The sequence below is a fragment of the Pleurodeles waltl genome, chromosome 5 (genome assembly GCF_031143425.1).
Source record: "Pleurodeles waltl isolate 20211129_DDA chromosome 5, aPleWal1.hap1.20221129, whole genome shotgun sequence".
Classification (NCBI taxonomy): domain Eukaryota; kingdom Metazoa; phylum Chordata; class Amphibia; order Caudata; family Salamandridae; genus Pleurodeles; species Pleurodeles waltl.
The window spans coordinates 1,855,220,187-1,855,244,917 of record NC_090444.1 but is presented as its reverse complement, the minus strand read 5'-3'; the positions used below and the strand labels follow the sequence as shown (position 1 = coordinate 1,855,244,917).

General features: G+C 47.8%; 1 protein-coding gene across 1 annotated transcript in view; it reads left to right on the top strand.

Annotated features, from left to right (window-relative positions):
• Positions 1 to 24,357, top strand: part of SLC35B2 (solute carrier family 35 member B2) — a 125,784-nt gene extending 101,427 nt beyond the window's left edge. The window contains exons 3-4 of the mRNA XM_069236367.1: positions 7,449 to 7,609; positions 20,433 to 24,357. Of these exons, the coding sequence (XP_069092468.1) occupies positions 7,449 to 7,609; positions 20,433 to 21,371 (1,100 nt within the window). The 3' untranslated portion in view covers positions 21,372 to 24,357. The remainder of the gene's footprint in view (positions 1 to 7,448; positions 7,610 to 20,432) is intronic.
• The last annotated feature ends 374 nt before the right edge of the window (positions 24,358 to 24,731 follow it).

Here is a 24,731-nt window from a genome sequence, read left to right as displayed (position 1 = left end):
GTGGGGTTGGTGACCGGCTGCATGAGGCCGTATTACTGTGTAGTCTTTACAGAAGGTCGATGGAGTGGGTGTCAGTTGTCATTCAGGTGGAAATCGAGGTCTACCAGGAAAACGTAGTGTTCGGATTCGATGGCGAGTGGGGTGATAAATTCCAAAATGTTGTGGCTGAAGCTGGTTCTGGGGCCCGGTGGTCTGTATGTGAGGGTGCCTTTGATTGTGGTGTCGTCGAGATAGAGCTGTAAATTTGTGTGTTCCATGATCGGTGAGGTTAAGTGATTGGTGACGGTGCAGGCAATTGATTCCTTGTGTATGATGGCGATACCACATCCGCGTCTGTTGGGATGTATCATTTAGTAGCGGGGGCTGTGGCGATGTCTGGGTCCGAAGCGGGGCCAGGTTTCTGCGATGAAGGTTATGTCTGGGGCGAGGGTAGAGATGCTGTCCCAGACTTCGGTTGTGTGTTTGCAGAGCATTCTAGCATTGAACAGGAGGCATTGGAGACGTGGAGAAACACACTGACTGACTGGAGTCAATCAGACAGTGGACATCACACGGGAGATATTCACTGACTGATGACGTCACACAGGCACCGAACATTACCCTTAGACATAGCATCGCATCTAAAGGTGCTAAGCGTTCTTTACTTGAGTTTTAAGACAGTGGCCTTGGCATCCTGGCTCGGAAAGTTTTAGGGCTGCATGGAGATCTTCAGAAAGCCAGGATGCCTTTGGTTCACTTGCAGTAATGAAGGTAGCTTTTCAGGAGCTGTGTGTTATTTGCTTCCTTGTGCGCGGTGCGCCTCTACTGACAAGTAATAAGTACATATAGAAGTGACCCGAAACTTGGCCTTCTGTGAACCCAGTAGGGGAAACTCCCTGAACAAGTTTGTGAGCTTAACCCTGGAAACTTGACAGGCTTCTGTCAAACCCTGGGCTCCTCCACCCAAGGCCAGGCACCGATGTGACGTCAAAGACGTTCTAAAAGGCCGCGTCATGTAAGTTTCATCTGTAGATGAACCATTCACCCAGTCCGCGGCAGTAGGTTTCTTACTCCCATGGTAGAGTACAGTATGTCTGCCTGGGGGTGTTTGTGTAATCACAGTGACCTGTCCCTGGTACGTCAAGGACGCATTCCCCAAGGGGACATCCTGTGCGGCTGCATTCCCAGGTAACATCCTGCTGATGGCACTCTGTGCCTGCCTTCAGCGGGCACACCTTCCTCTGTAAAAGGAAAACCAGAGAGGGAGCACCCTGCCTCACACTCCAGCATGCAGTCAGCCCCAGTGCATCATGGTAAATGCAGTCAAAGTTTGTTTTAGATCCATAAAGTAGTCTGTAGTTTTTCACCCTTGTAGGTGGAGAAAGTGCTGTAAATCTCTGGACACGTGTTTCTGGGTTCAGCCCTTCATCAGCAGAGAGCAGCGTTGTCTGTGGGGTTGCTAGAAGCCTTCCTCGGTCATGGTTTTTAGTAGAGAGCTCAGGTGTGGCAGGCTGTCTCCAAGCATGTGTTAAAGGGCCCTAGGCGGGCACGACCCCCCTCATGCTGCCCTGTGCAGATTCTGTGAATCTACAGCAGATTCATGCTGGTAAAGGAGCACTCACTTCCTAGGGTTTGAAAGGGAGCTCCCCAGCGCGGGGGTGTTGTGCTTTCAGCTCATGAGGAACATGCATAGTGCTGGATTAACTATTCCAAATACTGCCTGCTTCGACCCGCTACCGGCCAGTACGTTATCTACCCCAGAGAGCTCAGTGCTGCTGTCCGTTCCGTTTCTAGGCGCTCCTCAAGTTAGAAACCATGAAAGCGGATTTAGAATCCGCTCTCCCGGTGGCCCTGATGGCTGCTTAACACCCGGCCCCATGCACTAGCATCGCTGACCAGCGCCCAGTGAGCAATGGTTCAGTGCTCAGCGCTAGGTCCCTGAATGTGCTTGATAAAGTCTCCCCATTGCTTCTTTGGCTGGTGCTGTGCCTTGGTACAGCTCCTTTCAAGGATAACAAGTGCCAGGATTAGTTTTGGCCCCTAGTAACTGCCCCTGGCCTCCACAAGAGTCTCTGTTCATCCTATCTGTGACCTGGCACACCGGAGGAGTCCAGCCCTGGCATGTTTCAGGCACGCTGGGCCCCCTCAGTGGCACAGCGGGCACGGACTCCATGTGTGCGCCTGGCCAAGGAAGATCTGGGGTAAAGGCCAGATCTGCGGACCTTGGAACTGGGGAACCAGGCTCGAGTCTCGGCGCCGACTCAACATCCTGTGATCCTGGGCAAATCAGTTCATCTCCCCGCGGTTACAAAAATGAATGTGTCCATGTGTAATGTACCTGGTGCTCATGTAAAGCGCTTTAATACCTTCGGGTCGAGTTCGGCTATATAAAACCGCAAAAAAATAAAAAAAAATCTTTGAAAATGATAACTGAAAGATGGGAGACGTCGACACATTCAGGGTGTAAACCTAGCCTTAGGGAAGCACTTCATGAGCCCAACAAGCAAGGCAAGGGCTCTCTCTAGTGGACCGACAGGAGCATGACACCTTTCAGGGTAATACGTTTCAGTGACTATCTGTGCACGTGTGTGCAGGTTCGGTGAACAAGCATTGGCAAACAGTACACCCGACTTGCATTTTAGAAAAGCCTGCCATAGTGAAAGAACAAAACAGAAAAAATATTGTTTTCTGTATACAGTGTATCGTCACGATAAAGAAGTGAATGCATGATGCCGAACCTTGTTTGGGGGATTGTGGGGCAAGCAGGGCCTCGGAGCCCCATGTGTGGTGCTGTGGTCATTGGCCTCTGTTGTCCACGGCTCTGCCCACTGTTGCTGCAGACTGGGCCGGGTGCGTCTCCCTCTGCACTGCTGACCCAGCGGAAGCGATGCCGAGCAGTCAGAGGCTCCTGGCCTTTATGAGAAATAACATTCCTTGAATGCACACTTGTATGCAGCGCTGATCTACAGAAAGCAGGTTAGTGTATTTGAGCTCTTTCCAGGCCTCTCTGCTTCTCACCTTAATTTGGATCCTTTGAATTGAGTCCCCAGTTATTAAACTGGTGCATCTCCTAGGTTTACTTAGTTACTGCGGAAGTGCTTGGGACTCAGCAGCCAAGCCCTTAACTGAGCTCTGTTCACAGAAGGAATCTACCTCGATGTCTCTGTGGCTTCTATGTGTCCTTTTATTAAGTCTGGCGAGGCAGCCGTCTGCGACCTACTGTTACCAGTTCTTTAGGGTGCTCAGGGTGGGCTGGCGCTCCGCCCAGAGGAGTGTTACCCTCTCACCTCAGGCTAGGTGGTGTATCCTTCCGCCTCCTCTTGCTTGCTGAAATAGCAGGGCCTGAGGGATTACTTCACATACCAAAAGCATAAGAAATCATCACACATTCTCTCTCGCGGTCGTGCACGCACCGTCTACATAAAGCAGTCTTTTTAAAAATGTTTCATTCAAGACTCGCATTTTACCTGCTGGAGCAGTTTATATACACTTATAAACAACCATTGGCAAATTCCATTCCTCTTCCTGTGTTATGCTGACACAGGAATGGACACATACGGTTCTCATACATTTGCACATTTAACCCAGTTGCCAATCTTTCTTTTAAAGGTAACTGCTCACTTGTCATTTGACAAAGACTGTGCGTTTGATATTCTAGAGGCCTTAACCTTGGTACAAATATGAGAATGGGCAGACCATGGTTACTCCCCATCCTAGTCAGACCCTTCTTACCTGCGGCTCAAGTAAAATAAATTCAGCAGATATAATGTGAGTTCCTGCTGGTATGTGCCTTCGAGGGGAAACTTCTGGCTAGGGAGCCTGGTGTGTTGAAATGCTGCCACGGTCTAGGTTTGTGATTTACACTCACTGCTTCCCTTTGCAGGAAAATGCTTCTGCGTCTTGCAGAATGTCCTTTGCATGGCTAAGGAGGTAGAGGACCTGGGGCCATATTATGGAAAGGGCGCGCTGTCCCGGTTTACACCACAGACCACTTTCATACATATGACCCGGGTGCAAACAGGGACAGTGTGTCCTAATATGATGAATGCATTGTCCTCAGGGCAGCCGCGGACTCGCAGCGCCCTGACGCAGTGCATTCAGTGACATATGGAGTGGCTGCTTCTAAGCCTGCTGCATGTTTAAAGAGGGGTTAAAGATTCCCTGCAAATGCATGCAGAGAGTGACTGCACCTGCCTGCACGGGGATGTCTGCGGGGAGTCCATGGGACCCAGTTTCCCTCCTCCAGAGGGCTGCCTTCAGTGTGCCTCCTAAGGGCCTGTTTGTGTCTGTGGTCCCTTCTTTCATACGGCGGGGGTGCAGAAGTACGCTGATTCCCTCGTTAGCGTGGAGCCACGCCCCCATGCAAATGAGGCAACGCCCTCTGATGATAGTGCTGGCGCTGCATGTGCACCTGTGCTATCAGTATTACTGAAGGGGCCACACAAACGTCTGCGTCCAATTCTGTAACACCATTGTGTCTTGGGGTACATAATCTGGGTGTACACACCCTTTTCACCCCCGGTGCACAGTGCATATAGTACCGCCCCTGGTGGTTTTGGACACAGAAATGTGGTTCCTGAAAGCAGAGCTCAAGACTAATTCTGATGGAACAGGGCTCTCAGGTTTATTACCCAGTATACAATAATATCAGTTAGTTAAGTCAGGAAAATAGAAAGCTTGCAGGAAAATAAGAAGGGGGTGGTTGCAGGTAAGTAAAAAGCCGAAAGGATAGCTGTGACCACATGAGAAAGCGATAGCGTGAAGGAAGGGTTTACTGTCACATAAGTTTGGAAACTACAGGTTAACTGAAAAGCAAGAAGGTACAAGCTTACTCTCCTTTGAAAGAATAAAAAGGAGAATACTTAAAATAAATATTAAGGATAGCAGCTAAAAGGTCAAAAATGGAAAAGCTATGCTGTAGGAGCAGAGTACCAGGGCTACCCTGCCCCTGGTGAGACGGGACATTTTAAAAAGGAAATTCTGAGAGTTCCCTGTCAATTTCCAAAAAGAAATCCATGAGATTAATGGAGAGTCACTAATAAATATCCAGATCGGAGGTGATTGACTCTGCGATAAATGCACAGAACACTTAGCGAGTCAATCTCTCGCACTGGTTCTGACCACTTCCCGACATAACCCAATGAATGACTTGAAATTCTGTTGGTAGGTCAACTCCTACAGTGGAAAACCATGGATGACATCTTCCTTTTACGCTCATCCATTTTCTATCGGCAGATTAATGAATAGAAAGTTTCCCACCATTCTGAGATTCAGACCTACCCAGCTTTCTTTTAATACACCATGGGCCCGATAAAGAACCGGATTTACGTCTCCTGAGCACTCGAACGGGGGAACCCTTTCACTGAGCTGACAGTGGCTGTGCTTGAAAGGAGCATGGCCTGTAGAGCTTTCCTCTGAGGCAGCAGCCAGTTGGGTAGACTCCTTCCTCACATCGTTAAAATGTCCCTGTCGCTCACTGGCATTGAGATGTCCCGCTGGTGTCCTCCTACCTTTCATTCTGCACCTTTCTAAGCACATTACATATGTAGCAATGGTCATCTGTGGCCATTATTGGAAACCACAATCTCTGGGAGCCCTTCAAGTCGAAAAATCTCTTTAAGGAAACTGGTTATAGCGTCCAAGGTAACACAGTGAACCACCTTAACCTTGGGCCACTTTGTACACCGGTTACAAGAACAATCGTGAATCATTTCCACTGGGCGCATTGAATGGACCAACAATATCTAGTCCCAGTTGTTGCCAAGGTCCGTCTGGCAAGACAACAGGAGCAACCTGTGGTACTCACGGTCTTGTACTTTGTCACTTTTATTACACGTTTCACTTCTGCACAGCACGTTATCTATCATGTCACCCAAACCAGGCCACCGGAAATACCCGAGTCCTTCTTTTGCTGGTTGACATAACTACATGACCTTGATGGCTCCGCGCAACCATCCTTAAGCTGACACCGGACAGTGGTGCTATTTTGGCCCCTCTCAGTATGTACTACCATTCCAGAGGATTTCCACTTCAATCTTTGAAAGATCTTCTGTGATAGGAATCACATGAGAATCCCTAGATTTAATCCTCTTCCTTGTATGTCGTATGTTCCAGATATTCCACACTGACACCTGAGGTGACATTTCTTCAACTCCAGACTATGCTTCTAGAACTTTACGAAATTTTAAGCCATTCTGATCACTATTCTTGCCAAATAACAAAATGTCAGTGTGGGCAGCCTACACTGTAGCTTCTACCTGAGGAGGCCAGGATCCTGTTCCAAAGTCCCTCTGCCGTCTATGCATCCTCAGATCAGATCCAGGTTACCACTCTTAAAAAGTCCACCCTTGTGTCCCCATAAAGTTTGCCCTCTGCTGACCACAAGTCTTTTTACTCCCCGTTAAACATGCCGCTGCAGTTGCTGTGGATAGGGGTGATGGGGAACCTGACTGTGGAAAGCTTTGTAGATGGTGTTTTTTTCTCAGATCTTCCATCCTTCAAGCCCAAACTTAAAAAGTTTTCTTCTCAATCCAGACAAACTTCACAGTGCATAGTGACAGTTGGCACCAACCTGCACTACACCAGACCTTCTTTCTGGCTTCCCGGTACATCCTACCCAGGTATGGGGGATTAGGCTATCCCAATTGATCTGGCAGAGGGTACTCCCACTATGCTCTCGATCGTGTAAGTAGTAACAGATAGGACTGCATCAACCTACTAACATTATCCTGGTTGAACTGTTTATCTTTTCACCATTTTTGTAATGCTACTTACCATGTTTTTTCTCATGTACTTAGTAATTGCAGCTCATGTTTTTTAGGCAAGGATAAGATTGTTGCAATAAGTGTTTGAAAAGCCATTTCCGATCTTTCTTGTGTCTCATATTGGGTGCGCAGTGTAGTAACAAAGGTAAGATCTGTTTCCACGATTTCCTTGGGAATCTGAGTAGCCATGTAATTAATTGTGCGACACCTGATGCTGGTAAGTTTAGGAGTTCAGATGGAGCACTGTGAACTAGCTAGGAACCTTGTCAACATTTCATGATGGTATAGGCGGACTTAGTCCCTATACCCTGATGTTTATGTTGACCAGATATACAGTCCTACCTGATTCGTAGGAACCATATAACAATGCTTTTGAGGAAGAAGAGGAATCAGGCCAGTCTGTGACCAGTCTGACTGGAATACAATAAACAGAAAGTCACACAGATGGTGCCCAGTGGTTCAAGTGTCAACCAAAGCAGTGTTTGTTAGACAAAAATCAAACAATACAAAAATGTTGATGATGAAATATGAATGTGAAGGAGAGAGGGTAGAAGGCATCTTCTTTTTACCTTCCTTTGATATGTTGATCTGCAGACTGTAAAGGCAGCATTTCTCTGTTTGGGCAGATGAGCATTTTTATTGGCTGAACCCCTCCGTTCTTAGACTCCTCAAGCTGTTCCTGAAAGTTTTTCTTCTTCCCTCTAGGGCGCGGAGTTTGCTTTCCCCTGGTGCGCACCTGCGTGTTCGGCAGTGAGGCTAAATCTGGGCACACGGAGGACCTTTCGGCGACATCGAGGAGTGAGGCGACAGACCCTTCCACAGCCAAGCAGCTTCTAAAGCTTCTCTTCTGCGCAGCCGGCCTGCAGGTAGGAAGCGCGACAACCTGCAACCAACCAGGGAAATGAGATTCTGCTCATTTGGTTAACATTTAATAATGTCCGGGTCCTGGCCATGGCCTGCCTTCAATGACCTCATATTCCACTTTCCTCTGCAATTATTTGTGGATGGGAGATACTGTCAAACTTTATACTCCAGTGCAATGCTTCTGGCTCTGACATACTAGGCTTCCCTTAGCTCAGGTGCTGACACATCCACAGTCTTGCCTGATCCTCTCAGTAATGCCTTATCACCCAGTACTCCTAGACATGCTCCCACTCCGAATCCATAAACAATACTCTCCTTACTCTTTTACCTAACCCCGGTAATGCTTCCTCTGTGGGTCCTGTTATTGTTGCCGTCACTCAATCCCTCTCATGACCCTCCAGTATCTCTCCCTTACCAGACTTCGTTAGGCGCCCCCATATGTCACGTTTCCTCTCATAATGTTTCATCCTTTCCAGTATGCACCCTCTCCTTCCCCAACAATAATGCATCATCATTTCACCCCAAAAATAATCCCTTGCCTTACCCTCCATAATGCTCCTTCCTCCCACACCACTGGATGCGGTCTCCCTGATACTTTTCCAGTAATACACACAGGACTTTTCCTTTTTCTTACTCCCTCAGTATTGTTCTCTGACCAATGGAGAAGCATAAAAATGAAGCCTGTCTTTCTGTCCCTATGGTAAGTTCTGGTGAGGTGCAGCTACTTGGCTGCCTTGTTCCTTGGCCAAGCAGGGCGAGGGGCAGCACTGCAGGTCTCCAGTCATCCTCTGTGTCTTGACTTACCCAGTTATACTTCATCGCGTGACACCTGATGCTGGTCCCTCATGTCCTCCCATGACTCTTCCCTCCGCCGACTTCCAGTAATTCTTCCTTGTGTGACACCTGATGCTGGTCCCTTCTGTCCTCCCGGAACTCTTCAATCCTGAGTCCCAGCAGTGCTTCATCGTGTGCCACCTGATGCTGCTTCCTCATTCCCCCCCGGAACGCTTCCCTCTACTGACTCCAGTAATGCTTTGGTACATGACACCTAATATGAGTCCTCATGTCCTCCCACAACTCCGCCTTCCGCTGACTCCCAGCAGTGCTTCATCGCGTGACACCTGATGCTGCTTCCTCTCCCCACCCCTGGGGACGCTTCCCTCTACTGACTCCCAGCAGTGCTCATCGCGTGACACCTGATGCTGCTTCCTCTCCCCACCCCTGGGGACGCTTCCCTCTACTGACTCCCAGCAGTGCTTCATCGCGTGACACCTGATGCTGCTTCCTCTCCCCACCCCTGGGGACGCTTCCCTCTACTGACTCCCAGCAGTGCTTCATCGCGTGACACCTGATGCTGCTTCCTCTCCCCACCCCTGGGGACGCTTCCCTCTACTGGCTCCCAGCAGTGCTTCATCGCGTGACACCTGATGCTGGTCCCTCTCCCCACCCCTGGGGACGCTTCCCTCTACTGACTCCCAGCAGTGCTTCATCGCGTGACACCTGATGCTGGTCCCTCTCCCCACCCCTGGGGACGCTTCCCTCTACTGACTCCCAACGGTGCTACTTCATTTGATTACCTCAAATGACGGGCTACTCTACAGGGAAGAAGGCATGCCTGTTGGGTCATGGGAGCGCAGCATTCCTTCGTTGGAAGTAGGACAGAGAATCAAAGCGAGGCGAGGAGCAATAATGACATTACGTAATGGAAGAGACTCCGGAGGATGGTCACACGATCCAAGAATCTCCATTAGCATACCCTTAGTTTATCGTCATCTGGAAGAGACGAGGGCTGTAGATTAGGAGTCGGTGCATACTGACAATGAACCTGGACCCACAGGCATTCAGAATCTGTGGGGCCCTGACGTGTGGCGTGGCTGTCCTCTAAGCTGAGGAACCCAAAAGGTTTTCAGGGAGTGATGTTAGCTGGAAACCCTGGGCGCTAGGAGCTATACCCTCACCAAGTTGATATCTTCATGGTGTAAGGATCCTTCATTTCTCAGCTGCTCAGTGTGATAAACGAGCTTGTCGTCCACAGGCATTTCACCTAGAGTAAACTGCGGGCCGCTCTGAGGGTCTCTGGTGGACACCCGAAACAGTCTCCTCACAAAACATGGGATCCCGCAAGTTACTGGCTGAGATCCGAGTTTGGATACAAACAGGGGGACATCCGAAGCAATGCTATCGATAGGAGGCGAGTGGTCTTTTTTTATGTTTGAGGAAGCCTAATGGCTCTATCTTTAAAGTCCTCAAATTAGATCCCTTGTCATATCTAGAATTTTCACAATCATGATGCTCAAGCAGAAAAGACCCCCTTCCTTGTTCAGAACCAACTTTAGGTAAAGGCTGCCATTGAAGTAGAAGCTGAAGTTCGTTCTTGGCTAAAACTGAAATGATGTGAGTTGGAGCCTGTTGTTAAATAAGTGAGCACCACAGCTGGTGCAGAACACTTTGAGCGCGTGAGCACTTACAGCCTATAAGGGACAGTACAGCATCTGCGGTGTCCTTTCCATGTAACCCGAAGGCTGGAAGTTGTTACTTTTGTTTCGAGTGCACCCCCGCTTGATTTCAAATGTCGCTCTCTCACCGGATACCAGAGTAATGCATGCTCGTCTAATCCCTGTCATACTTCATCCGCAGTAATACTTCATCTATTGCCTTCAGTACTGCTTCCTTATCTAATGCTCTCGGTACTGCTCTCGCATCTGATGCCATCAATAGTGCTGCCTCATCTAAGGCCCTGGGTCGTGCTCCCTGGTCTAATACCCTTCGTACGGCTTCCTCATCGTGGGCCCTCAGTACTATTCTTCTAAGGTGCTTGATCATTTTCCAGCTAATGCCTCTTACTGCTCCGGGGCCTGATGCCATCGGTACTTCTAATGCCCTCCTTGCTTCTCTCTCGGGATCTCCGTTGATAATCATAAGCACTGAATAGTCCCACCCACGTGTGGGGATCGTGGAGAAGTCCTTTCAAAGTCACATCTACTTAGCCTTACTTTGGAAAGGACAGGAAGCACCTGACAGATACTCTGACATGTTACATTTTTGCAGCCTTAAAAGCAAGCAGTCCTGCAAATTTTTACGGAATTACTTTAAAATTGTGCAGAAAAAAAGTCATACTCTTTTAAAAAAAAAACTTGCACAAAAATTAAGTGATCTTTTAAAAACATCCTTCACAAACACTCTTTACTTCTTTTTAAAGTAAGCCTGGGAATATTCCACAGTAAGGTAACATGTAAAGGCCTCTGCATTTAAACAATGTTAATAGGACGTTGCAGCTCTAAGGGCCTTCTGAACTCCAGTGTCCCTTCATGCCCTGTAGGTGGCAGTTTACTCAGTTCTTTTTTTTCTGGCTCCTCCTGAACAGGTCCTGGAGCAGAGCTCTGCCTTTTTTAAGGTTTTTTCCACAAAAATTCCAATCTTACTTTTGCTAAATCTGATTCACTTGGTGTTCTTTAGGGTTCAAAGGCACCCTAGATCTCTCTCCCTTCACATCAGACTGCACAGCTATAGGTCTAGGTCAAGGTCAAAATTGAGATCCCACATCAATATCATTCAAGTTCTCACAGACGCTCTCATTCAAGGCGGAGAAGATACTCTACATCTAGATCAAGATCCTCCCAATCTCGTCATACATCATCTTCAGGATAGTATTCGCCTACCTTAACGGATTCTCCTGCACCGCAGATATTGACAACAGATGACATTAACACCTTTCAGGAAGTAATATCAGGAGAGTTAACAAATTGAGCATCGATTTACTGACTAGTACCACATTAACATCCATAATCTTTAAGACACCTCATCCAAGGTCCCCAGCTAGACCACTACTACCTCCAGCCTTGTAGAACCAGTGATGGAACTTTTTCTGACTCCAGCTGCTGTGAAGACTGCACCATCATGCCTGCAAAAGAAATACAGACCACCAGATCAGCATCCTTCCTTTCTTCACACAGATCCAATTCCAGACTCCGTCATTGTTTCAGCAGCTCGAAAACTTCATGCACCGTGCCATCTTCTACAGAACCTCCTTAAAAGGAGAGCAAGAAATTGGATTTGGTGGGCAGAAAGGTCTGCAGAACCTCCACAGTTCCCATGAAAGCTTCTAGTCCCACTGCTCTCCTAGGACACCATGACAGGTCTCTTTGGGGCTTCGTTCACAACTCATGGACGATCTTCCCAGAGGTAAGCCTCAGGATTTCCAAGAGATTGTTAATGAAGGCACGATGGTGTCAAACCAAGTAGTCAGCAGATTACTCTACTCCAGCAGCGCATGGCTAACGTCATGCCCTGGCTGTTTGGTGCGCTTCTTGGCTGGGGCTCACAGACTTGAAACCCGAAGCCCAACATCAAATTTTCATCCTGCTGTTTACTGGTAACACCTTGTTTGGCCCTCATGCTGATGATGAGATGTCTATTGAGAAGTCCATGGTTGACACTTTCAAAGCTGTCGGATTGGAAAAAAGGAGAGAATATAGGAGACATTCCTATAGGCCTGTGACTGCCGCTAGTTCCACCAGGGGGTTAAAAACCCATCATAGGTCTGCAGGACAGCAGCAACAACAATCATCTGAGCCACAGACATCAACAGCAGCGCCGTCCGTAATGAGGCAGAGGAGGACAGCAGTCATCTGCCCAAGCCACTAAAACCACGGGTTGCAAACGATGAGTCGTCATCTTCCCCTTCTTCCGTTGCCTACTCTGGTAGGGAGAAGCATAACATCTTTCCAGCAAGAGTGGCAAAAGATAACCATCACATATGGGTTTTGAATATTGTAGATTACGGATACTGTCTAGACTCAAGTGTTCACCAGTATCTCTTCCACCGAAGAAACCTTAGCTTTTCTAACAAGGTCAACCGCATCAGGAAGTATCCATCCTTTTGCAGAAACATTCAGTGGAAAAGGTCCTCTCACCTGAAAGGAATGGTCATTTTCTAGTGAAGAAGAGGGGACCCAAAAATGAATACAGACCCATTTTGGACCTCCAAAAAATCAAACAAACTGGTTTGCAAAGAAAAATTCAGGATGTTGGCTGTTCATCAGATCTACCCTCAACTCCATCACGGGCACTGGCTATGCTTGATAGACCTGCAAAGATGCCTATTTTCACATCCCAATAGCCAAAAAAAAAAAGAAAAATTCCAGAGGTCCATTGCAGTAAAACACGAAACCATAGTGATAGAAGCTTGCTTGACAGGTTGGGGCGCTCCTATGGACCATCTACAGATTCAAGGCCCATGGTCTCAAGTAAGTAAGAGTTGCCACATCAGCCTTCTGGAACTGAGGGCAGTGCAATTAGCCTTGAAGGCTTTCCTCCTGTTGTTCAGAACAGGGTCTCTCCTTGTTCAGATGGGCTACAAAACAGTCATGGATTATCTGAGTAAGCAGAGAGGAACAAGATCCAAACCTCTGTCTCTGGAAGCTCAAACAATGTGGAAGTGGCTTACCTCCAGGGATCTCAAGATTACAGCGGTCCATCTTCGGGGAACCCAGAATGCTGAGGGATACACTGAGCATAGTCCATTTTAGAAAATCATGAGTGGATTCTAAACAACGCTGTACTTCACAACATCGTCTCAGATTGGGGTTTTCCCCATCGTAGGTCTTTTTCGAAGACAGAGAAAACTAAAAATGCCCAAGCTTCTCCTTGAGGTTCTACCAATGGGGCACACTGGGAATTGCCCTATGGATCAACTGGTCAGGTATATTTCTTTGCCCTTTCCTCCAATTCCCTACTGTTGACTGTGATCATCAGCTTCTCACACTCGAAAGCCAGATTGATTCTCATTGCTCCAGAGTGGCCTCTGCGGTGGTGGTACACAGCTCTCCTTTGCCTCTTATAGTATCCACACAAGAAGCTGCTGTGCAGACCAGATCTTCTCAGATGTTCGGAGTTTAGATTCTGCATCTCAACCTTCCCTCTTTGAACTTGGCTGCATGGCTCTTGAACACATACAATTTGACCACCTGAACCTTCCTCAGGAATGCATGAATGTACTAAGAGAAGCCAAGAGACCATCTACTAGGCCTTTCTATTCCTTCAAATGTAAGAGATTCTGCAACTGGTGTTTTCAGAATAATGTCTGCCCTCTTAAATGTCAGGAAGTGGGTATTCTTTTATATATTTTCAATCTCGCTAAAGCAAAATTGAATTTTTCCTCAACTGGAGTACATCTCACAGCTATCACAGCTTATCAAAAATGTCCTTCACAAATGTCCTTTTTCACAATGCCTGTCATTAAAGATTTTGTGGTAGACATTAAGAAGATAAATCCTCCCCTCAAGAGACCTTCTTCTCCATTGGAATTACACATTGTTCTCTCTCGCCTGATGGGTTCTCCCTTCGAACCCATTCATAAGGCTTCTCTCTAGCACCTTTTGGAAGGGTTAGTAGCCATTACTTCATCTCGTAGAGTTAGCGAAATACAGGCTTTCTGTATACATGAACCTTATACAGTATTCCATAGCAACAGGGTAGTGATCAGGGCCCATCCAAATTTCCTCCCTAATGTAGTCTTAGATTTCCATGTCAATCAGACTATTACTTTACCTACTTTCTTACAAAAATCCTTCCTGTCCCGAAGAGAGATCTCCCCACATTCTCAATGCTAGGATGGTTTTGAAGTTCTGTCTCAATAGGAGAAAATCTTTAAGAAAATCAAGACTACTTTTTGTCAACAATGGTTCTTTACGGACAGGATATGCCACTTCCAAACAATCCTTATCCAGATGGATGTAACCCTTTAACAAAAAGCAAACAAAACCCTATCTGGTAAAAGTAGGACCCGCTCGGCCAGGGGTAAATCTTAACATCCTAATTGCTGAGATTTGCAAGGCTGCACCTTGGAGATCAGTTCACACCTTTACAAGACGCTACTGTCTTGATTCAGACTCTAAGGCTGATGCACTAGTGGGGCAAGCATCTCTAAAGAATTTGTTTGCCTGATTTTACTTTTCTTCTTTTTTTCATCTGTTCCTTCACGGACGTTTTGAGGGATAAGCGTGCTGCTCTATTCAATGCTTATGATTATCAATGGAGATTCCTTGAGAGAAAAGGAATAGGTTCTTACCTGTGATCCTTGTTTTCGCTCAGGGAATCTCCATTAAAATCATAAGCTCCCCTCCCTCCTTCCTGACGGAAGAGGTAATACATGTTTATCACTATACTACTGATTCGCTCGTTAAAGAGAACTGAGTAAACTGTAACCTATAGGACGGTTGTGTGTCGGAACAACGCAGGTCTTTAGCACGCCTGCCTTAAGAGCGCGGCCCAAACCACGAATGCATCTCTGCAACGCATTCTTTTACCACGCAAGTCATTACAACGACTTGCCTTGAGGAAAGCGCTGGACTTTGGAATAGTATAGTTTACTATTCCAACTCCATTCGGCGCCACAGTAGGGAAAGTGTTGGACTTAAAGTCCAACATCAGTCCAACAACACTTTCCCTAAGGCAAGTCGTTGTAATGACTTGAGTGGTAAAGGAATGCGTTGTAAAGATGCATTTGTGGTTCAGGCCGTGTTGTAAAGGCACAACGTGACTCGAGCTGCGTTGTAAAAGCTGTTTCCCTACAGGACATGATGGGACACCGGAGGTCAGAAGAGCCTTCAAGGCCCAGTGTCCTACTTACATTGTTTCAGTGCTGCAGCCTATATAGGCTGTATTATTCCTTAGTCTTCTTTTAAAAAGAAGCAGAACGCATTTGTGAAGGATGTTTTTAAAAGATCACTTCATTTTTCTTGAAGTCATTTTTTAAGGGCATGACCTTTTTTTCCTTCTAAATGTTTTAAGTAATTCCGTAAACATTGGCAATATAGCCCGTTTTTAAGGCAGTCAAAATGTCCGGCCTTTACAAGTAAGGCAAAATAAATGCGACTTTGAAAGACCTGCTCTGGGATCCCCGCACATGGGCGGGACTGTTCCGTGCTTATGATTTCCATGGAGATCCCCCCTGAGCAAGAACTAGGATTACAGGTAAGAAAACATTCCTTCTTCCTCATCTAGTGCCCCCCCCTTACTGCTCCCTCATCTGATAATGCCCTCACTGCTGCTCCCTCATTTAATAAAGCCCTCACTGCTGCTCCCTCATCTAATAATGCCCTCACTGCTGCTCCCTCATTTAATAAAGCCCTCCCTGCTGCTTTCCCCCATCTAATAATGTCCTCACTGCTGCTCCCCCATCTGATAATGTCCTCACTGCTGCTCCCCCATCTAATAATGTCCTCACTGCTGCTCCCTCATTTAATAATGCCCTCACTGCTTCTCCCCCATTTAATAATGCCCTCACTGCTTCTCCTCATCTAATAATGCCCTCACTGCTGCTCCCTCATGTAATAATGCCCTCACTGCTGCTCCCTCATCTAATAATGCCCTCACTGCTGCTCCCCCATCTAATAATGCCCTCACTGCTGCTCCCCCATCTAATAATGCCCTCACTGCTGCTCCCCCATCTTATAATGCCCTCACTGCTGCTCCCCCATCTAATAATGTCCTCACTGCTGCTCCCCCATTTAATAATGCCCTCACTGCTTCTCCCCCATTTAATAATGCCCTCACTGCTTCTCCCCCATTTAATAATGCCCTCACTGCTGCTCCCCATCTAATAATGCCCTCACTGCTGCTCCCCCATCTAATAATGCCCTCACTGCTGCTCCCCCATCTAATAATGCCCTCACTGCTTCTCCTCATCTAATAATGCCCTCACTGCTGCTCCCTCATCTGATAATGCCCTCACTGCTGCTCCCCCATCTAATAATGCCCTCACTGCTGCTCCCCATCTAATAATGCCCTCACTGCTGCTCCCCCATCTAATAATGCCCTCACTGCTGCTCCCCCATCTAATAATGCCCTCACTGCTACTCCCCCATCTAATAATGCCCTCACTGCTGCTCCCCCATCCCATGCCTTTGCTACTTTTCTGTTATGTAATACCCTCTGTGCTTTTCCCTCACAATAATGCCTCCCCGTCCGCATAACACTCAAGTGATATCCTCTGTAATTCAAATTACTCCCTTCAGCCTGCAGCAGGTGGTCATGTCTACCTCAATTATTTTGTTTCTCTGATCCTACCTTACGCCTCTCCCACCTCTCCCACATGTAGACACACCTGAGCCCCTCTGTGCCCGCTGGTACCCGATGATTCCCTTCTACCGACCTCCAGGAAACACCAGCCTCACCTGATCCTAATAGTACACCTACTAGTGCCCCAAGTACCTGATCCCGCATAACATTGGCCACTTCTATGCAACAGGGTAGTTGTCAGTACATGTAATACTAATTTGTAATCCATTAGGCCCTCATTTCTGTTCGATTCTGAACATTTAGACATGGAGAGTGTGACCGAAAATTTCATGTGTTAATGCATTTTATTTCACTCTTCATGTCTAACAGTACACTTGCAAACTAGTTTTTCTGATAGAGACTTCTAACCACACATTCCTCATGCTTTGAATATTCCCCAGGTGTCAGACTGGATTGGAAAACGTTTCCAACTGCACCTCTGTGTGCCAGTACAGGGTGCTGCGCGGCTCCACACTGACGCCGTTCCGCTCCGGGATTATGTGCGGAGTGTATATAGCGACTACTTCTGTGCTCTGACATCCGTTCCCTTTCTTTACACACCAGCGGACACGGAGCCGGAGTACCTTTCGTCTATTAGAGACCTTTTTTTTTTTAACCTCAAAAGGTTTGTGTGCAAGGGAAATATCACCTCTTAAAATGATTCAGATTAAACTCTGTAGGGGCTGCCAAAGGCAGATGTCAGTGACTGATCCTAATCGGGTTTGCCTGTGGTGCATGGGTCGAGCCCCGTCTATAGTGACTATATGTCAGTGAACCCATGGCCATGCGAGACCACGAGGTGAAACTTTGTCGCCAAGCACCGGAACGCTCCTTGTTGAGATCGGCCCAAGTCTGAAAGTCGGTCTCAGTTCCGCCCCCTGGCGAGAAATCAATCCCAGGGTCATTCATCATGCACTACCAATCTTCTAGAAAGTCTGGGAGAAAAAAAAGCATGAAAACAATCTAAGTTGGATTCTGCCCCTTCCCACTTCTCTCGTATGCCTGAGAAGGAGCAAGGGTGTCCCCATTCTTCCTGAGCTCAGTCTATAGCTGTTTAATTTTGGAGCAAATCCTGCAACTTGTCCTGGTGTAACCCACGTTTCTGGGGCAGTCTGCGACACTGACACAGATCCGAGAGTTCCGTGAGGCCATGTTCCGACTCTTCTGATTCATTCCGTTCCACCTGCAAGCCTGAAGGTGCAGAGAGGTCCTCCACCTGGGATACTGATGGCTTGGTGCCAGTTGGACCCTCCCACACCCACACCCACACCGGGCCTTCCCTGCCTCCTGTACCGACTCCGGTTCCACAATTCACACCACTTCCTGGATCATCGACACTGATGCTGACTTCGCCATCAGAGGATAGGGTGCCCGTTGTTCTATCCAACTCAGAGTTGGCACCTCTACTACTTCAACCATGGTTGCGCTTGGTTTCCATGCCTATGCTTGACATCCCACCTCCATAGGGAAGTTTCCACACATTGCATTCCTTGTTTGGCACACATTCTGATAACAATGATGATGATGCAGTGATGAAACTGGACAACCCTACCATGCTGAGAATTGTTATGATGAGCTGCAAGAGGCAAGAGGCAAGTGGCCTTGACACCGCTCTTGATTCTGGCATTTTCATGCCCCCGGGGCTTGCCACAGAAGAGAGTGCTTTTTTTTTTTTTTTGTTGCTTTTTTTTCTTCCTAAAGTGATCTTGCTAAGGGCAGCTGAAGCTTTCAACCCCTAGCTCCCCCACTGTAGAGATCAAACCCAATGTCTTGACCAAGGTTCTCCAGCTGGACAACCCTTTACCGAGCCCTTACTACGAGGCACTCGCTGATACTCTCCTAGGGGCCTAGGCCAAAATTTGCTCTGGCCCCTTAGTAAATCACCAACTTGCAAGAAGCCACCGACCTGTCCCGCGCAACCATGCATTTTTGTTCCCATCCCACCTCCTTCCTGAGAGCTTGGTGGTGCAGGCGCCCACAAGTGGGACAAACCAAAATACCTTTGCAACTGCTAAGAGACAAAAAACCAAGGCACTTGTGCAAGTAATCAAGACGTTAGTGTCTGTGTTTTAGATAATATAGCATCCTCTTCTTGTAATCTGAATTCATTCAATACAAATGTAGTCAATAGTCAGCAGCTTGAATCCATTCTTCTGCACGAGTGCCTTGGTTGTTTGTATCCTGTCTGTTGCTCCTTGAGAGATTTTGGAGGAGTTGGGAGGACCCTCCTTCCAGGAGCACCGTGACATTAGTAATTGTTTCGCAAATAGTACTTGGTGAATTTCTGTGAGCGCCTTGTCCTATAACAATATCCCCCCCCCCCGGCCTTCTTTTATTCACCTTTGCAACTTCTGCCTGATAGGAAGCCCAAACTGTGGAGATCTTTGGGAAGAGGGTATTTTCTTCCACTATTTCGGCCTTCAAGTCAGTCAGTGGCAGTTGCCTGCTGGGCCTGTAATTCCATGCTCTTTAAGAGTCAGTTGCTCAACTCCTCACAGGTGTCCCAGAAGACCTTCCACCTGTCCTGACCCAAACATTCAGGACAGTCGTGATGCAGCCAGATTCACAGTTCGTTGTGGCCTAAACACAACTGATTCTATCACGTGGGTCATTGACACCAGTATCACCATGCCTAGCTGCAGTCAACAGGTTTTTCTGGTGAAATCCTGTTTTCCCTAATGGACATGCCCCAAAAGAGGCAAGTCCTGCTGAGACAAAGCAGATTCCTCTCTGAAGTGGTTTAAAGAGGGCAGGACTCCCTGGAGCTATCTGCCTCGCCAGCCCCACCAGACCTACCGTTCCTTTCGCAGTTTTGGCAGAGGCACCCCATGCATGCAGCCACGTCAGCCTCAGCTTGGTGCCGAGCAGTTAGTGGCCGGAGATGTTGCAACCCCCTCCCCCCGCCATGATCCTGGTCAGTAAGCCAGTCTGCCTTCTGCCACTCCCCTTCACAGTGCCACCTGTTAGACTGCCAGACCCCTTTAGAATGCCTTTAGGGGAGCACAGCCATCCTGTTGGAGGCAGGCTCATGCCAGGTTGGCAGGACCCGCTTGTCCAATGTTATTGTCCTGGCAGGTTGGTAGACAATAACATCGTCCTTCGGCTTGTCTAGAAGGGATAGACCCTACCCTTCACAGCCACCCCTCCGCACCTTCCACTGATTTCAGACCAACACATTTGAGAGCTGTTGACTTTGCCAATGCTTTTTGACTGAAACATTTCAACTTATCACATTTTTGTGGTCTTACCTAGGTCTACCTTACATAACCCTAACATGTACTCCCCTTACCAGCGCTCCCAGTTAACTCCCCCTGCAGAGTTTGTATCTGACAAGACTGTGTCCCCATTAACTCCCCCATCTCAAGTTCTGGTTTGAACATGTGCAACTGAAGCCCCCTAGTACCTGTGTCCGGTATCTTTCTGTTGAGGGTCCTTTACATTAAGTCCTTTTACCACATTCATCTGAAGCCCTCTGGTTATTCTGCTTACTCCTTTCTCTCCCATTACATGAGGCTGTCTTACCCGAACCTTCTTGTTTTGATACATATGACTGAAGCCACCTAGTAATCCTGCCTACTCTTTTCTCTCCTGGCACCTATCTGTTGAGGCTCTCTTCCCCTAACATTCTGGTTTAACGCATGCATCTGAAGCACCCCCTGCTCTTTTCTCACCAGTTCCAGCTGACAAGGCTGTCTTCCTGTGAAGTGCTGTTTCTACCATATGAAGCTAAACCCCTAGTAATCTTGCCTGTTCTTTTCTCTCCAGGTCTCCTATCTGACGTGGGGAATTCTCCAGGAGCGAGTGATGACTAGATCATATGGGGCCACCAGCACCAACCCAGGAGAGAAGTTCCGTGACTCACAGTTCCTGGTCTTCATGAACCGAATCCTAGCCTTCACAGTGGCAGGCCTCTACTGTGCTATGACGAAGCAGCCACGCCATGGGGCACCCATGTACAAGTACTCCTTCGCCTCACTTTCCAACATCCTCAGTAGCTGGTGCCAGTACGAGGCCCTCAAGTTCATCAGCTTCCCCACCCAGGTTTTAGCCAAGGCCTCCAAGGTGATCCCCGTCATGCTGATGGGGAAGCTGGTGTCGCGCAAGAGCTACGAATACTGGGAGTATTTCACGGCAGTGCTCATCTCCGCCGGGGTCAGCATGTTTTTGCTGTCAAGTGGTACAGACCACCATCCATCCACAGTCACCACCTTCTCCGGTGTCGTCATCCTCGCTGGCTACATCGTCTTCGACAGCTTCACATCTAACTGGCAAGACTCCTTATTCAAGTACAAGATGTCTTCAGTGCAGATGATGTTTGGCGTCAACCTCTTCTCCTGCCTCTTCACCATGGGCTCGCTGCTGGAGCAGGGCGCCTTGCTGGAGTCTGTGCACTTCATGGCGCGCCATTCCGAGTTTGCGCTTCACGCTGTGCTCTTGTCCATCTGCTCAGCCTGCGGCCAGCTCTTCATCTTCTACACCATCAACCAGTTTGGGGCGGCCGTCTTCACCATCATCATGACCTTGCGCCAGGCTTTTGCCATTCTGCTCTCTTGTCTCATCTATGGCCACGCAGTGACAGTGGTAGGCGGGCTGGGCATAGGCGTGGTCTTCCTGGCACTCTTCCTTCGAGTGTATGCAAGGAGCCGCATGAAGAAGCGCGTCAAGAAGGCGGCCCTCAATGAGGTGCCCATCCAGAAGGTTTAGGACCAAACAGGCGGCTGGTACGGAAGGTTCCTTTGTGTGCTGCAAGTGCCCCGCCTTTATACCGAAAGGGAAGGATCATTTTAACAAGACCTTTTACCCAAAATCAGAATGGAACACTTCACTGCAGCGGGGGCCTCTGTTGTGCCTTAATAGGTCTTACCTGCTGTTTTATGTAGTGTAGATGGGCAGGTTCTCTGCCTGTTCTCTTCCACTCGATCGTCCCCCCAGCAACGAAGGTCTGAGACCACGCCCTGCCACTATTTCAGAGCTAAAGCTATGAAAGTTGAGTTGAAAACTGCTGAGATGTTTCCAGGAAGCAGCTGTACAGGAGAATGCAGGAGGGCAGGTTATTGGGGTTGTTGGTGGGAATGCAGTTCCTGTAGCTCCTGATATGTGACTGCCAGGAGGGAAATAGCTGTGAAATAAGGCACATCTGTAGTCTATGCTGTGGGTACAAATGATAAGTGTCCTGTGTGTAAAGTTGCAAGATTGCTGTGAGATCCATGTGCCTCCAGCCTGCCCCTGCAGAGGAAACTCTAGCTCATACTGCCAAAGCAGCAACTTTCTGGGAAATCATTACTCTCCTGCCCCTGTAGGAGGCACTGTTGAGATGGTAGCCTGTGGGGAGGATCTTCTTTCTTTTCTTATCCTAAGCAGTCCAGTAGGAGGCACTGTTGTTACTGTGAGAAAGGCCTGCGGTGAAGTTGTTCAACATCACGTGACTGGAGAAGCCTGAATATTGAGTTGTGATTTAAAAAAAAAAAAAACTTGTTTTCTGACCCTTTGAAGTCCTTGTTTAGTTTTGCCTCAAAGTCCTCATTGTTGGGTACTGGCGATCCAGCGCGGGTTACGAAAGAGACCAGACCTCCAACGAGGAATTATTTCTCAGAGCCCGGCACTTGGTGTCCTTGTCTACATTTCTAACCCCTGGAGCTGGGCCAAGCCCTGTGGCCTCCTGGGACCAACTGCATGTGGAATCTGTCTCAAAAACGGTTTTGACAAAGCTGGCGATGAAGGATTTGGTGCAGCGTAGGAATCACCAGCGAGTCTTCACGCGATTCTGCTCTGCAGCTACTGGACTGGCTCTTTCTTATTACAATCATGCCAGGAATTAGCCAGACTGTTCGATGAATGGCACAATGGTCCACCATTTCACTTATTGTGTACCTCAGAGTCCTGATTGCAGGCAAAAGCAATCCAGCTGTACCCCAGAAGATGTTGTGGGTAGCACTGGGTAACCATAAGCGAGGGCACCTTCCGGGGCAGGGATATCCTTGTGTTTGGTACTGGCTCGACCAGGTGGTTCTAGTGATTGGAAATATGAAAATAACTCTCTGTGGGAGGAAGCAGGTGATAAATATGCATTCATACAATACACTAGTTGATTCTGTTGGGAACGTAGGCCTGTAGGCAGGAACGGGTGTAGGGTGTTTCATGTTGATGAAAGACAACTGTAGTGTGTGCGTGTGGAACAAGCAAGGATAGGTGCGGAATGTACTGTGTGATGATGGGCAAGTGTGTGTGTGTGTGTGTGAAGCAGTGAGAGGTGCTGAATGTACCATGTGATGATGAACAGTGTGTGTGTGTGGGTGGGTGTGAAGCAGGGAGAGGTGCTGAATGTACCATGTGATGATGAACATTTTGTGTGTGTGTGTGTTAAGCAGGGGTGGGTGCTGAATGTACCATATGATAATGAGTGGTGTGTGTCTGTGTTAAGCAGGGAGAGGTGCTAAATGTACCATGTGATGATGGACATTGTGTGTGTGGGGGGGGTGGATGTGAAGCAGGGAGAGGTGCTGAATGCACCATGTGATTGACATTGTGTGTGTGTGTGTGAGAGAGAGAGAAGCAGGGATAGGTGCTGAATGTACCATGTGATGATGGATATTGTGTGTGTGTGTGTGTGTGTGGGCGTGAAGCAGGGAGAGGTGCTGAATGTACCATGTGATGATGGATATTGTGTGGGGGGGTTGGGTATGAAGCAGGGAGAGGTGCTGAATGCACCATGTGATGATGGACTGTGTGTGTGTGTGAAGCAGGGATAGGTGCTGACTGTACCATGTGATGATGGGCAAGTGTGTGTATTTAGGAGAGGTGGAAAGTGGTGCACACTTACATTCAGTGTGATCACTTGTAGCAGCAGGGTAAGTGGGTTGAACTTAAGACTGGCAGAGTGTGTTTTGTGTGGTCCAAGGTGTGTGATAGCAGAGGCATGTGTTTTTATGAGCAGAAAGACAATGTGTGGCGCTGAGCCCAAGAACATCTAGTGTTTTCGTGAACAGCTGCAGGCTGTGTGGGGGCACCAAGTGTGGCAAACGGGCAGTATGTGAGCAGGGACATGGTGAACAGGCAGACCTAGGCAAACACACACTCAGCATGGGCAGAATGGGTGCTTGCCCCTTGTCACCCAATGTGGAGAAACAGGTACTGAATCCTGGCCCCACTCATGGAGAGAAGCCTGGAGGTGGCATTTGGGGCCGCTGGGCTGTATGTTAGTGGCATGGCCTGTTGCCTGACTTTGGTGGACGTCTCCAACCATTTTTGTAATGGAAGAGTCTGTAATTACGATTCTATTTTCAGCTGCACATTTATTGTCACTTAAAAGAAGCACTTCTTAGCAGATTTTGTAATTTTATTTTTGAGGACTGGAAGGGGCTATGTCAATTTCTCATGGTGCACCCCAAATACATTTGTAGGCATGCCCCATGATTTCAAGCCCTCTTTCTATATGTAAATGGGGTAAGGGAGTTTACAGGGGGCACAGCACCTTTTCGTGCCCCTTTATTTAAAGACTAGCCCTCTCTGGATGCCCCAGGGGGTGGACTCTGATCATCCTTCCAAGTGGCAGGGGGCTCACTTTCCCAGAACATCTTTACTTTTGTTTTGACCATCTCTCCAATATGTAACTTGGCTTTCAACGTTGGAGATGTTTTGTTTTCCTGTATTTTGCCTATTTTTATTTAATTAAAGGGACATATTGCACCGATCTGCTGTGTTTTCTCATTTATTCTTGGTTTGTTGTTTCCAGGGGAATGCAGTCACTATCTATTGCTAGAATTCATAACTTTCCTATTTCCTGTAGTATTTGTCATCCGCTCCAAAGTACTGTCCATGTCTAAAAAGTGTCAGTCGCTTTTCCCAAAATAATTCTCATTGTTTACACAAAGTACGCCAAAAACTATTTATACATTTGACATGTTTTGCTAGCAGAATAGGGAGAAGGAATGGCGGTGCTGCGTGAATCCATTCCAGATTCACATGCTGTGCATATGTGTACACTCTAGTTGTTGGCTGTAAATGTGAAGCAAGTGTGTTTTTTTTAAACCTGTTATTGTGGGTCTGGACAGTGGGCCGGTCTGT